The following is a 13,923-nucleotide window of genomic DNA, read 5'->3' as shown; positions in this document are numbered from 1 at the left end:
CTTGATTTTTCCCCCCTTTTGATGTAATGAAATTCATTGTAGCTGGACTAAAGCTACTACCTTGTTTAGACTGTGCTCTCTCTCAGTGCAGGGAACAAACTTCCTACGTCTTGCCAAATTTTAAGCTACACAGAGGTAAAATTTCTGGGTCTTATTTTGACTGTGTGTCACACTCTGCTCAACGGAGCTGTCTTTTGATTTTCATTTTGACCATAGGCCAATATCTGGTTATGTTCAATCAATGGGATTTATTGGATATAACAGGAATGATCTGTTAACTATTAAAGCAAGATCATTGAATAATACCTCACATATCAAAATTCTAGTCATAGATGCAACAGGAATGTTACAAGCACACCATCTGAACACATTTTTTTTGCCTTGCCATATATTTGCCCTTCTGTAATTGAATGGTCTACCTCCTTTTGTTATTGACGCTGATACCATCATTAGATGAGGAAATAATAGTGGGGATGTATAGCACATGATGAATGCAATTAGGTAGATTTGAAATGAAAGGTTTTAAATGGATGTACCCAGGGAAGAGCTGGAAAAGGTTCGGTTTCAGAGTCTTTTGCTAGAAAAATAAGATAATTTGTGCTATCAGTCATAGAGGAAGGAAGGGTGGGATTTGCTTGTCTAAATTTAATATATATAATGTAGACATCAACATCTGAGCTCACTGTATTGGTACCCTTCACAGTCAAAACAGAAAAATGAGATACTGGAAAGATCAGTCTCATCTGGCAACAGACATCTAAAACCAGGCAAATGAGCAGATTAATTTGACCTCAAAGGTGCCTTTTTTTCTCCAGAGATTATAAAGGCAATCTGGATATCACCCCTTTGGGTGTGAACACCTACAGCAGTGTAGACACATTAAAATAGCTGCTATGAATCTTACTGACAAAAAAGAGTGAAGCACTTCCTCTTGTCCATAAATGATCTTAATGCTCATAAAAGAAATTATACACAAATCTTTGCTACGATATTCCAGTTAGTCAGCAGTCTGCTAGCCAGCAATCACTTCCTCTTTTAAAAGGTCTAAATCAAGGTGCAGTGATTTTAATAGTATGGTGAGGCATACAGCAGAATGATCACTGCTCATTCTTAAGCCCAAGACCTGTCTTGCTTAGAGTAAGAGATGTAGAGTAAATATTAAGTGATCCTGGCTCTGGTACCAGCTTTTCAGAGTTGGAAGATTAAGGCATTCCTCAGATGAAAGTCATATCTGGATCATCGTGTTAAATAATCAACAATTTAATATTCCAGTATGCTGCTAGATTAAAAGCATCTTTTAATGACCTGTTTGCTGATTTCTCTCATCTTAAATGGTGCTTTATTTTGAGGCCTAAAAATTGCAGATTTATTACTTTTACCTTTTGAACGGAGGCAAAGAAATGTTACCTAATAATTCAGTGATACATACACACTTGTATGCAGTTATATTATTTTTGTCCTTTAAAGCAAACTGAAGGAATGAAGAGCTTGCATATGAAATTAATACAGAAAGACTAGATTGAAAAATACAGCTATAATCCTGTCTACAGCTGCATGCCTAGATGGCCTCGAACCAAGTTGTATACAGTTCAAGCTGTCATACTGATAGCAAAAGCCATGGTTTAAGCTGTAACGTAGCTCTTGCAGTGGCCTCAAACTGTCCTTATATAGGATTTTGTAACCATTGCATGCCCAAAAATAATGCCTAGCTTTCTCTTCAGCATGGATGTGACAGGTAAACCAACGTGACAGCCAGCTCTCACTGCTCCTACCTGCCCCAGCCACGGTACTTAGTTGATTCGTGGAGTCATTTTAGAGGGCTGATGACAGGATTCAGTTTTAGTTTCTCAAGTATCCAGTATAGCTGATTTTTTTTTGGGGGGGAGGGCATGCTTTCTGGTTTGACAGCTGTCTTTTAGCATTCATTATTTGCTATTCAGCGTTAGCATCTTTGACTTGAGCAAGTTCACTCCATCTTTTTGATGACAGTTGCATCAGATGAAAAATCTTTCTTTAGTGAAATAAGCCCAAAACTACTTCACAAAGTATAAGGGCAAAGTACTCATCTTAAATAATCTCATGCCTTTTTGAGTCTAAGATACAAAAATGTAGATGAATTGCTTAGTATGTATACTTAAAGAGCACCGAAGGAAACTTGACTGCTTTCCTTGCTGGCAGGTGGTGTTACCCGAATGACGGTCTCTCTGGTGGTGATTATGTTTGAGCTAACTGGGGGCCTGGAGTACATCGTACCTCTTATGGCTGCAGCTGTCACAAGCAAGTGGGTGGCAGACGCCTTTGGGAAAGAAGGGATCTATGAAGCTCACATTCATCTGAACGGCTACCCGTTTCTGGATGTGAAGGATGAATTCACCCACCGTACCCTGGCAACAGATGTCATGAGACCAAGGCGTGGTGAAGCTCCTCTCTCTGTTCTGACGCAGGACAGCATGACAGTGGAGGATGTCGAGACACTAATCAAGGAGACTGACTACAATGGCTTCCCAGTAGTCGTTTCAAAAGACTCAGAGAGACTTATTGGATTTGCACAGAGACGAGAGCTGATTCTTGCAATAAGTGAGTAGATAGTGTCGGTGTACATATGTTTGATTTTGATAGGGTAGGATGTTACCAGTGTAATTCACCTTGAAGAATGGATAAATGAGAACAAACCCTAACATTTTCCCCAAGTCTGGCTTTTATAGGTCGAGGACCTATAGCTGGAAGCTTTTCTACTGCAACATACCACCTGGTAGACTTCAGTGGGTTTAACTTTTGTGGGCTTAATTTTGTTGTCACTCACAACAGTACAATACAATTTTGCTAGAGACAACAGAGGTAAACCTGACTCATATGGCCAGAAGTTTTGCCAGAACCAGATGAAAAGCCACTGCAGTGCTGAGCTTCCTCTAGTATCCGTGGGCCACTGGTAGCAGCTGGGGCAGTCATCAACCTGTGTCACCCTGTGATGAAATGCAAGCCCCTGTGCTTCCTTCTGTTGCACTATCTCATTTTTTTCTCACGTGCAGGCGTTTTGTGCTAGGAGTGGAAAGCTTTTCAGTGGAAGATGTTGTTTGGTAAACATGACTGAGTTTTGCCAAGCATCTGGTGGATAGCTGGCTGGTTGCCTGAGAGTCTGATCCAGGTCTTTACAGGTTTTCACCCATCAGGTCCTTTTCTTGTTGCCCTGTTGGCTACGTGGGGATTGAAAAGACAGGATGAAAGCAAGCGTTCCCACCTTCCCTGTACCCAGGGCATCCAGAGCTGTGGAGGTCTGCAATCCTGGCAAATCAATCCCATGGTCTGCTCCCAAATCTGGCAGTCCCATGGTGCTGAGGGCCAGCTGGGTGGGCAGGCAGGGGGCTGGCTGGGCATGATTGCCTTATACTTTGCAGGGGAGTGGAATGTCTGGCACACCCAAATCTTGACATGGAACTTTTCCTCTCTGCATGGGCCTGTTTCATTCCTCCACTTCAGGACCTTTAAAAAGCTGTTGTCTCAGATGGAAACTCCCCTATTCTTCAGAAAACAAAATCCATAGATGGAAAATCAGGGCTATTTTAGAGGGCCACTTTCCTGCCCACTTCTCATAAAGCTAAAATAAAATTTGAAATAACAGTGCTCTTTAAAGCACTTGTTTTTTTAATGCATATTTATTTTTGTCTTCTCGATGTAAAAAGACCCTGTCTAAGTGATTAGACCTAAAATTTATATTCATTTATTTAAGGACACTCAGCTGTTACCTGATTCTCCTCTTCTGAACCCATAGCAGAAAGTCACCAACACTGCATCTATACTACATGCAGAAGAAGAAAAGAAATGACAGAGCTCAGTTTTCTCCCCTTAAAATATAGTGTGGAATTCTCTTCAGGGATGAAATTAATTTCTCATTTTTTCCCTTCTGTGGTGTAAGTTGTCATTTCAATTAAAGAAAATAGTTTATGAGCGGAATTCATTTTGTATTTACTTATGTCACTAATTTCTCAAAACATAGGAAAGCAGAACTGCCAGTTCTACAGTTCCTCTAATTGTACAATTCTAATGTAACTTCCAAGGGGTGTGGGAATCTAACTTTTTCATTAAAAGCCTGCTATCACTGGTTATTTCTTCATCCTTCCTTCAACACAAGCAAAAAAAAGTCTCGATGAAGTTATAATCTTCTGTATACCAATCTCAGTATAAGAGGATTTTAAAGACACCAAGTTGAAGTGCAAGGGTGCTAGCTGCAATACCCTTTTCAAACAATTGATTTTCTCAGAGGGCTAATCTTCCTTTGGTAGTAACAAAAGATGCCTGGTATGGCCAAGCTAGGAAAGTAAATATGTGTCTGAAGTTCCACCAAATGTGTAAATGCCAAGAGCTGATACCATTTATAAAATAGTTTGTATTTTATCCTGCTTTGGCTAATGAGTTTCAAATGTCTTCTGCATTCCCCTTTGAGAAGCAAAAAACCTTAATTAGATGTATTTAGCCTACCTTGTGTCTGGCTTTTACACTGTCTATACCATGTTATGGCTGTAATGTTTTTCTGCCATCCTAACTTTATAGCCTTTTACGTCTCCTTTGCGGGAAGGTATGTCAGTGGGAAAATTTTTAAAAGCAGAAAGATCAGATGCCGTCTGAAGCAAGTCAGAGAATTCTGAGGAGCTGAGTCTTTTGATTCAGGTCATAAATGGCAACATAGCTGAATGGGCTTTCTAAGACATGTGTGAAAATGTCCAGCTATGCACTCATAACAAAGAAATCAGTTAAAAATAAACTCAGCAGACATTTTAGATCAAAATGCTTTCCTGTTCAAAACCTGTTTCTTTGACATCCACATTTTCCAGAGGAAAAAGTACTGTTTCCTGAACAGCTCTAATTAAGAGCACCTTTCATAGGATCTGAGGCAGAACTGAGATTTAAAGTCAAAAACTTCTCTTCATAGATAAGTTTGCCTAAAATCCTCAGCTGTTAGGGATCTTCAGTGAGCCTTTTTCTCTTGGGTTGAGTATGACAGCTCCTGATGTCATTCTTTGCTGACTCTGTGACAAACGGTTAATCTTTCCAGTATGGTTTGTGTCTTTGTGATTTAAAATATGGATTTGGTTTTACTTTTCCAAAAGACAGTGTATTGTTCCAGTACAGGGCAGACAAAACACTGGTTTTGTACCATGCTAGCAACTTTTTAATAGCTAGTCCTCTTTCACTGAAGGCCAAAGTTGCTTTGCATTTATTGCAGAAGTCACTGCTCATCATTGCCACAGAGTAGCTAATGACTTGCAAACCTTCATCTCAGCCTGCTTCATAGTGTCTTCATGGAGCCATACACTAAGTCTCTTCAAACTATAAAATTACTTGCCAAAAGTTAAACATCACATGTGGTGAAGCATCTTTTATTCTCTTGTTCAGGTTCTTATTTCCTGCTCAGCCTGACAGCATCCAGAGATATTGGAGAGTTATACCTGGGAGCAGTATAAACCCCATCTGCACAGCACTCTAGCCAGGGAATGAGGTATTCTGAAAAGTGGAGTCAAGTCCACATCGGTATCTCTTCTTTCACCACACTATTGTGCCCTGCAGAATTCTGCCTCAGTTTGGATTGTTTTATACCTCTATATGACAACATGTTGCACTACACAGAGACGTGCTTTCAACCAAGAAGTCTCTGCTTCTTTCTCTGGCCCTATAAATTGTGCATCAGCAGTGTGGTGGCCCAGGGAATATGCTGGGGAATTACTCAGATTCCCTCATACAACTCACTACTTGGATGAAGGCAATAGCTGTTGAGTCCCACATCAAATACCTGTTTACACACAGCTCTCTGCCGCGTGATTTATGCCTACCTATGTTCTTTCTTACTAAGTGGAGCACTAAGCATATTCTAAAAATTCATCCAGTCTCTGCAGAGTGAATGGCAATGACACTCTGGATCACTCAGAAGCACCTTCAGGAGGATTCTGTCCTTCCACTGGTCTTTGTTTAGCAGGCACGCAGGTCAGGTGGGCAGAGTCACCCTCTGGGAATAGGTGTTTACATTTCAGATGGCACCTACTTTACAGTCTTACGAAGGGGAGTATCTGTCCCTGTAAATCTCTTCTTAAATTTGACCAGCTTCAGAGGCATCGTACAAAAGGCAGAGTCTTGGAAACAAGGCAGGTGGCCTGTATAATGTACTTTTCCCAGTATGGAGTCGAGAAAGCAGCATAGTTAATACAGGCTGTGAACTGTGAACTCCTGAATATGAAAGGTCGTTTCACATTTGGGAGAACTAATTCACTCTCTAAGTATGACAAGGGTTTTCTGTGTAGATTAATCTGTAAAACCAGACATCGTCATCCATTTGCTTTGCTCTTTCTGTTAAGCTATATCTGCTTTTCTTACCCACTGACTGCAAAAATGATCTGTTCTTCTGTTTTACCTTTACTCTAACTCCCCCATCCAGTGAGACTGCATGCAAAGTCCACCATTTTTCTGATGTTGCTGAATTTGCTCAATAGTACTATATCATTCAAATTTCTCTAGAGAGGTGTTTGACTTTGAAGAGTGAAATCATGGCTTTCGCTAATCGCTGTTGCCCAGGGTCACTGCTGGCTTGGGAGCAGCAATGTGGTAACTGAAATGCTTAGGCCTATTGCTTTGGGTGCAGTTTCGGGCAGGAAATACTTAGCTGTCAAGGGTTTTTATCAAAGGGTGGGAGTTACCTTCAGTTTGATAAATGTTACCTCTTACCGCAGGTCATATATCAAAGAGCTATACAGGCATGTTCACACTTGAAATTAGACGTATGAGTCAAAACAAGATGAGACAAAGTTAGCGTCATTCCTATAAATTGCAATAGGGCTTGTAATATGTGGGGTGAGAAGGTTGAAAAGCATGTACTGTACTGATATTAGGTTTGAGCCAGCTCTGCTCCAGTTCCAGAAATATTACAAGACAATTATCGTTAAAGGGAGAAAAATGCAGCTGGAACACGTTGGAAACCATTACTGTCTACACATTACAAGTCACAGGAGCAGGTTTCTGCACTTTGATTGATGGCAAGGAGCTCCAAGAATATATACATTTGAGTATGTCTGATTCGCTGTACCTCTCAAGAACAGAAGCAACCTATATTAATCAAAGATAATCATTCCAGCCATTGCCAAGAATTTATACAAAAAAGAAGAAAGGGTTAAACCCTCAGAGCCAAGTATGATATGCTTATTCTGGGGAAAGAGTTGTCTATCATTTGGAAATCCATCTCATATGTTGGTTGTGCCCTGTAGTGTTGAGTAGAAATGAGGTAAACACTACAATGAAAATAAACCACTTAAATGGTAAGAATTCTTTTTGGAGCATACTTCAAAGTAAAAGGCTTATACTGATTGTGTAAATCCAGATGTAGTGTAAAGTTCACTTCATAGTTTGATCAAAGTATGGATGATAGCTTTTGAAATTTTGAAAGTGGTCTAATATGTACTGTTGAGAAAAACGTACCAAACAATAAAATGTATTTTCCTTTAAGTAGGATACTATTTTTTTCTACCCTTTTAAAATCTGCATATGCAAACTCTATTTAAGGCATTGAATGCAGAACCACAAAATTCACCCTGCACACCAGAGAGGTGTGCTGGTCTAGAACAACGTCTACACCTCCCCCAGATCCCTGGGATGTGAATTTGTCTTACCCCCAGCTTGGTGTTCATAAATTCATTCACTTCAGTGAGAAGTCTGGGAACAAACATTCTGCTCCAAGCCAGCTGGGACCAAACACAGGCTGCTGATGCCACTCCTTCAGCCATATAATAGAGGTTTCTGTTGTGATTCTCACAATGGAGGAAATGACATATAATCATTTGAATTTGATAGAAGTTGAATTAAGGATGTTTGTGAAGGCAATGAGCTGCACATTTATTCAGAAAAGCATCCCAACCAAGCAAAAGTATGTGTTTGTAAAGCTATCACTTACATTTGCTTCAAGGCAACAATGTCTCAAGGAAATTCAAATTTGCTCTGTAACCCCAACTTCTGGGACCTCAGTACATTAAAGACAAAAAGCTACTACTGCCTTTGCTTTCCAAAGGAGGATATTTTGTTTTGTTTTGTTATCAAGCCTAACTCACTATCTACCTCGATCTTTCTATCGTACAGAGAATGCAAGACAGCGTCAGGATGGGGTGGTGAGCAACTCCATTGTGTATTTCACTGAAGACCCCCCAGAACTGCCACCCAACAGTCCCCATCCACTGAAGCTGCGGCGTATTCTCAACCTGAGCCCTTTCACTGTCACTGATCACACGCCAATGGAGACGGTGGTAGATATTTTCCGGAAACTCGGACTCCGGCAGTGTCTTGTCACTCGCAGTGGGTGAGTAGATGCTGAGTCAAGCACGCTTAGAGAACCTCAGGAGATTTTTCTTCAGCGTTAACAAACCCACTGTTTTTCCTGTTTAAAGACAAATATAGACAGTAACTAATTAATCAGCACCTTTGAGACAGTCAAGTGAATATTTTTATTTGTCTATTTTGTGATTGGAAGAATAAGGGAAGCGTGCCCAGTTTCTCTCCAGGGCAGCAAAAGAAGTCAGACAGAACCAAAACGGCCCTTGCCGAGTGTTTCATTCTGTTCTACCAAATCCTTAGTGTATTGTCATTTAGATAAGGTAAAGATAAATACAAAATAAACTGTTCTGACTCCCACTATAGTTCAGTTTTCAACAGAGTCAGATCTGGCAGGTAGTATTGTTTGCAAAGAATGGGCCTGTTTCTAGACATCCAGCTAGATTAGATGCTTGTGAAGACTGTGATAAAGATGTTAGTGGAGGAAAATTAATCTGTTCAGCTTTCTTTAATGGAAAATGGAAAGACATATAGAACAGAAGTCCACAAAAAACCAGCTGAAGAAGTGTGGGCAAACATAAAGTTAGAAGAGTAAAAAGCTGCACGGTGTGCACCAGAAATAACATCCCATAAATCCAATGGGATCTGAGCTATTTTGAGATTGTTGCTTATCCCAGAATATAGCAGCAAGAAGAACAACAGGACAGCAAAACCATTTTCAAATGCAGAAGACTAAAGTTCAGTCTTATGCAAAAATAATTTTTGTTATTCAAAAATATTGCATATCTGCTGTTACTATCAGTGCAGTGTCCTCAGCATTAAGAAAATAATAAACACTATCAGGACACAGATTTAGATCCTGATTTTTAGATGCCTGGATTTGGAAATTTTGATCTTGAACTTTAGCACTTACATGAAATGAAAGGTGGAAAAACTGTAACAATGAGATATTTTCAAAATTCAATGTCTCGTGGCCTTCAAGGACTGGAAATAAAGCCCTTGAATACTGAGGGTTAGGAAATTTTTTACTCTGAGGGCCAGACATCTTATAGGCTTCATCTTTCCTGATGGATATAATTAATTTAGGATCATATAAATGATAAATTATCACTTAAAGTTGAAAGAATTATGTTGTCTGAACGTGAGAGTTTCAGAAAGTCTGTGTTTTAGCTTAGTCTGTATATTACTGAATCCCACGCGTTAGCTCAGGGCGCTGGTGCCTTGGTTTTGTGCTGTTCGTTCTCTGCAGCCTGAGTCTAAGGAAACTCTATACTTTGTTGTACAAAGTGTCAGTAGTTGTAGCTCCTCACTCAGTCATGTTCCCAACAAAAAGAGATAACAACCCAATGTATTTAACTTAATGATCATGGCTGCAGTCGTAAAAATACATGATGTGAGAATGCTTTTTATGAAAGATAATAATTGAGGAATGGATGGGATGGACAGTGTTATACGGAAGCACTCACAAAATGTCCCTGCAGCTGACCAGGGGAAAAAAACCACATGATATATGAAATGATTCTTGACCTTTCCTTTCCTTTTCTCCTCTAGGAGGCTGCTGGGTATCATAACTAAAAAGGATGTATTAAGACATATGGCTCAAATGGCAAACCAGGACCCTGAATCTATCATGTTTAACTAGACTGGTAAAGGAAGAGGAAAGTAAGCCCAAAGGAATCCCTTCTAGATTAACACAAAGGCTACATTCGGTGTTTCATTTTGTTTAAAGAGAAAATGTGGTGTGTATGAGGAATGGCCCAATATGCCGCTGACAGAGGGAGTGGATGCAGGATGGCACTTATTTAATGAGGAAGGCAGTTTAGAAGCTCTGAGCAGCTGCAGACATCAAGCTGTGTTTCCTTAATGAGATTCCCAACAGCACAATTACAGCATTGGTGGGTGGAAGTGATGTGGTGCTTAAAGACAAAGAGCCAGGAGCACCAGTGGGATGCATCAACATTCACAGTAACTCATGAGGCAGGTGTGAAGACTAACAGACACTTTTTATGTATAAGCTGTTACCAGATATAAACATTTGTGTTCCAAACTGGAGAGTGTGTCTGAGTAACTTCAGTTGTTTTTGTTATTGAAATCATGGCTATTTATTTGCTACTGAATCATACCATTTTCATGAGGGAAAATATTGTTGTATTTTAAAATGAAAAATTTTGTCATTTTCATGTATTTTTGTAAAAGTTAGGTGAATCAGGACTGGAGTTAAAGGAGCAAGAACACACTTCAACTCACTTCAAAACACAGTGTCCCCTGCTCCCTGCTTTAGTCCTTTGAATTTTATGCAGTTTAGCATTTCTGTCAATCAGCTTCCCTTTATTAATGTTGAAATGTGACTGATTTGTAAGGACTTATTATTTCTCTATGCAATTTTGCATACAGGTACTGTAATATTTAGTATTATGTGGTATAGTGACAACAGGAAAAAACATAGACGCTCATGGAGGAATTTTCAAAAGCACTAAAGGGAGACTGGTATCCAGCTCTCCTAGAGGTTAGGGACAAGAGATTGAAACCCTCACCTGTCTCTCCCTGTGTACATCATCATTTTTCATGACCTAATGAAGTTCTGCATTGATTCCTGGTTCTCCATTTAGTTCCTTTTGGTCATTGTTATTTCTTGGCATTTGTCTGCACCTGCCAAGAGATTGTTGAAGTTAATTTAACAGTCACAGACATTTATTCTGTAGCAGATCTACTCTTTATGCATCTGCCCAGTCATAGGACTGTGGAATCCATCCCCACAATACTGTGGCTAGATAAGATCAAAGGGACTGAGAATGCAAACAGCAATAGCAAAGCTTTAATTATTGATCTGTTTGCAGCAAGAACACAAGATTTAGCAGCCCCCGGTAGGGACCTCCAAGCCACTCAGGTAAAAATGCTAAATTTTCCTAAACCCTTGTTCTGATCCTATGTAAGATGCACAGACTCAACGTTGTCTGTGTTAATATACTAGCACTTTAGTCAATACTGCTATCAGTAACAGAAGACCAAATTTTACTCTCAGTAACATGTAATCCACACTGCCCAGTGTCTGGTTTATAACTATACGCATAAAGATTGGAGAGAGGTTGCATCCTAATTGAGATGCCCTGAATCCCCTTCAGACCCTCTGAGAGTCTGGACCCTTTGTTTAGACATCTAAGACCTCTGGTATTTTTGTTCAAATTCATACAGAAGCCAGTAGCTCAAGTCCATTGCGTCCAGATGGTCTTCCTGGGCAGAGGTTTTGGGAGTCCTTTCATGCCAGAACAGCCTGTTGCTCCAGACAAAAGCCAGACTGTTGATCCAACTTGTAGGCAATGTGCGTGATCGCTGTGTCCCTAACTGAGACAACTAGCCAGGTGCACCCTAAGTTAGATGCCCAGAGGTACATGTCACAAATTCCTCCTCTTATCTCCGGTGACCCTGCTTCCTCCTGGCGTGTGTCCCACTGCATTCACACAAAGTACAGCCCAAATTGTTTAAGTAAAAGAAACGGAAGTAAAGGGATAATTTTAATCTGCTAAGTACTCCACTTAACAATAGTGTTTGCAACAGACTGACACAAATATATGCAGCTCCAGCCAAAGCCCATAAATATTTCAGTGTATACTTTTTGTTAACTGAACATCTGCAGTACAATGTATTATTAAAGGGATATTGTTAAAACTATGTAAACTATAGAACTGAGCAACTATTTCCTTCTGAAAATAGGAAATACAACATAATATTGTTGTTTCTTCTGTTTTTCTGTGAAGCTATCGTCAGCCAAACTCATAAAAAACCAGCCAATTCAACAACCAAGCTCATAAACATTGGATTCCCTCATTTGAACAGAGATGCCATAATAAAATCAGTTCATTCCAGAACTAAACCCAAAAGGGGCTTAGTACCAATGTCAGTTCCTACCCAAAACTAGAATCTAAGGGATTTGGACTAAGATAAATAGGCAATCTTGTTCTGAGAATAAAACTGAAGGACTGTGTTCTACTCTTCACTTTTATAGCATGTTAATACATACATGTTTGATGAACACTTTCTCCATTTTCCTTTATGTTCATATATGAAGCAAGTGTGTGTACTCCTCACTTGAACACTAAAATACTGCTTTTGCTCATAAGCCAAGAGAAATAAATTGAAAAGTGAATTTATCTGCTATTTGAAATCAAACTCAATGCTTCATGTGTGCCAGGGAAAAGGAGAGATCTAAAGCCTTCTCTATTAGCCAAAGAAATTTCAGTCCATGCTGTATTAGCATGTAGTCCACGGCAGAGCTAATTCTGAAGAGCATTGATAGTACTGAGGGCAATGTTTGCTCACAGGAATCAGGATACTATATCAACACTGAAAAAAAATTGTTGTTTTCTGAGAAAAAGACAAGGAGTCACTTAACTAAGGCTAAACTGGCCATGAATACAAACTCACTTGGGTATTGTCTTGGGTTATCAGCTAAACTCAGTTCGTGGCTGTGCACAGACATAAACTTTTCTGGCTAATTCCCATTAATACCCAGAGGCCTGATCCACTAAAACCAACAGTCAGCCCTCTGATAGCTTGTCACCTCATCTTATTAGACTGCATATGAGGAACCCTCAGGACTTAAGAACAGGATCCATAAACCAGCATGTTTGTAAGAAACAGCAGATGGCATTGAGATTCATGCACTTATTGTGGGTGCAGTTTGACCCTGAGAGTACCCTCCAAGCAGAAGGCAGGAAAATGGAGGTCCGTTTTTTTTCTATCAAAGCTTTGGATGTGTAACTGCAGGTGGTTAGACTGCAACTCCTTGTTCCGGCATCTGTTCAAAATATGTTGAACCCCCTTAGAGCAGTGACTGATATCTAGCTCTCCAGCTAGATATAGCCATAGCTAACTTCAGCTGCTTGGCATTATCAAGGCTGAGGTGATGGTAGAATGACAAGACGGGTTTTGAAACTGGACAGACTTTGCTAATTATAAAACTTAGCACTTGAGATGCTTTCAGAGACAGTAATTGGCTGTAAGTCTGTCTGTTGAACTCCCTCCGTGCTACAGTCTTCATTGCTCTTTTAGCTTGAGTGGCTGAATGGGGAACACTCAATATAAATTAATAACATGCTTTTCTCAAAAAATGCAGTTCTGATGTAATGATTTAATGTATTTCCCTATAACAGACCCATTATCAGTCACTGTTTTCCATCTGTATTCCCAAATATATCTCAGAAGTTACTGAATAGAATCCAAGAGGCATAGATCTCAGCCTTAAGTATTTATTTGAATTTTTAGAGCTCAAGATAGTCACGTAGCCTGATCAATCTGAGAGTTACGTAAGTACTTTAGTATAAAGTGCTCACTTTATGCAACCTCTGTTCAATCCTCATTTTCAACCAGTTGGACTTCGAAGATGTCAAACTAAACGAGAGCAAACGTCTTTGGATGATGCAAGTTCAGTATTGTACCTTTGTTTTGCATGAACTGTGTTCAGTTACATTCAGCTTCTGATGTGTACTTGAAGCAATCTGTACCAGACAGTTTATTATTAAAGTACAGAACATGGATGACATTAGCCAGACCCTTTGGCTGTCACAGTGATACTAATTAATTTTTATGCTTTGAGGATGCAGAAAAAGAATGTTTAAGAATTAC

General features: G+C 39.7%; 1 protein-coding gene across 2 annotated transcripts in view; it reads left to right on the top strand.

Annotated features, from left to right (window-relative positions):
- Window positions 1-9,943, top strand: part of CLCN4 (chloride voltage-gated channel 4) — a 28,420-nt gene extending 18,477 nt beyond the window's left edge. For both annotated transcript variants that reach the window (XM_074144199.1, XM_074169163.1), the window contains 3 exons: window positions 2,179-2,577; window positions 8,113-8,329; window positions 9,853-9,943. In XM_074144199.1, the coding sequence (XP_074000300.1) occupies window positions 2,179-2,577; window positions 8,113-8,329; window positions 9,853-9,943 (707 nt within the window). The remainder of the gene's footprint in view (window positions 1-2,178; window positions 2,578-8,112; window positions 8,330-9,852) is intronic.
- The last annotated feature ends 3,980 nt before the right edge of the window (window positions 9,944-13,923 follow it).

This window comes from Numenius arquata, chromosome 1 (assembly GCF_964106895.1).
Source record: "Numenius arquata chromosome 1, bNumArq3.hap1.1, whole genome shotgun sequence".
NCBI classification, from domain to species: domain Eukaryota; kingdom Metazoa; phylum Chordata; class Aves; order Charadriiformes; family Scolopacidae; genus Numenius; species Numenius arquata.
This window is presented reverse-complemented; position numbering and strand designations above follow the sequence as displayed.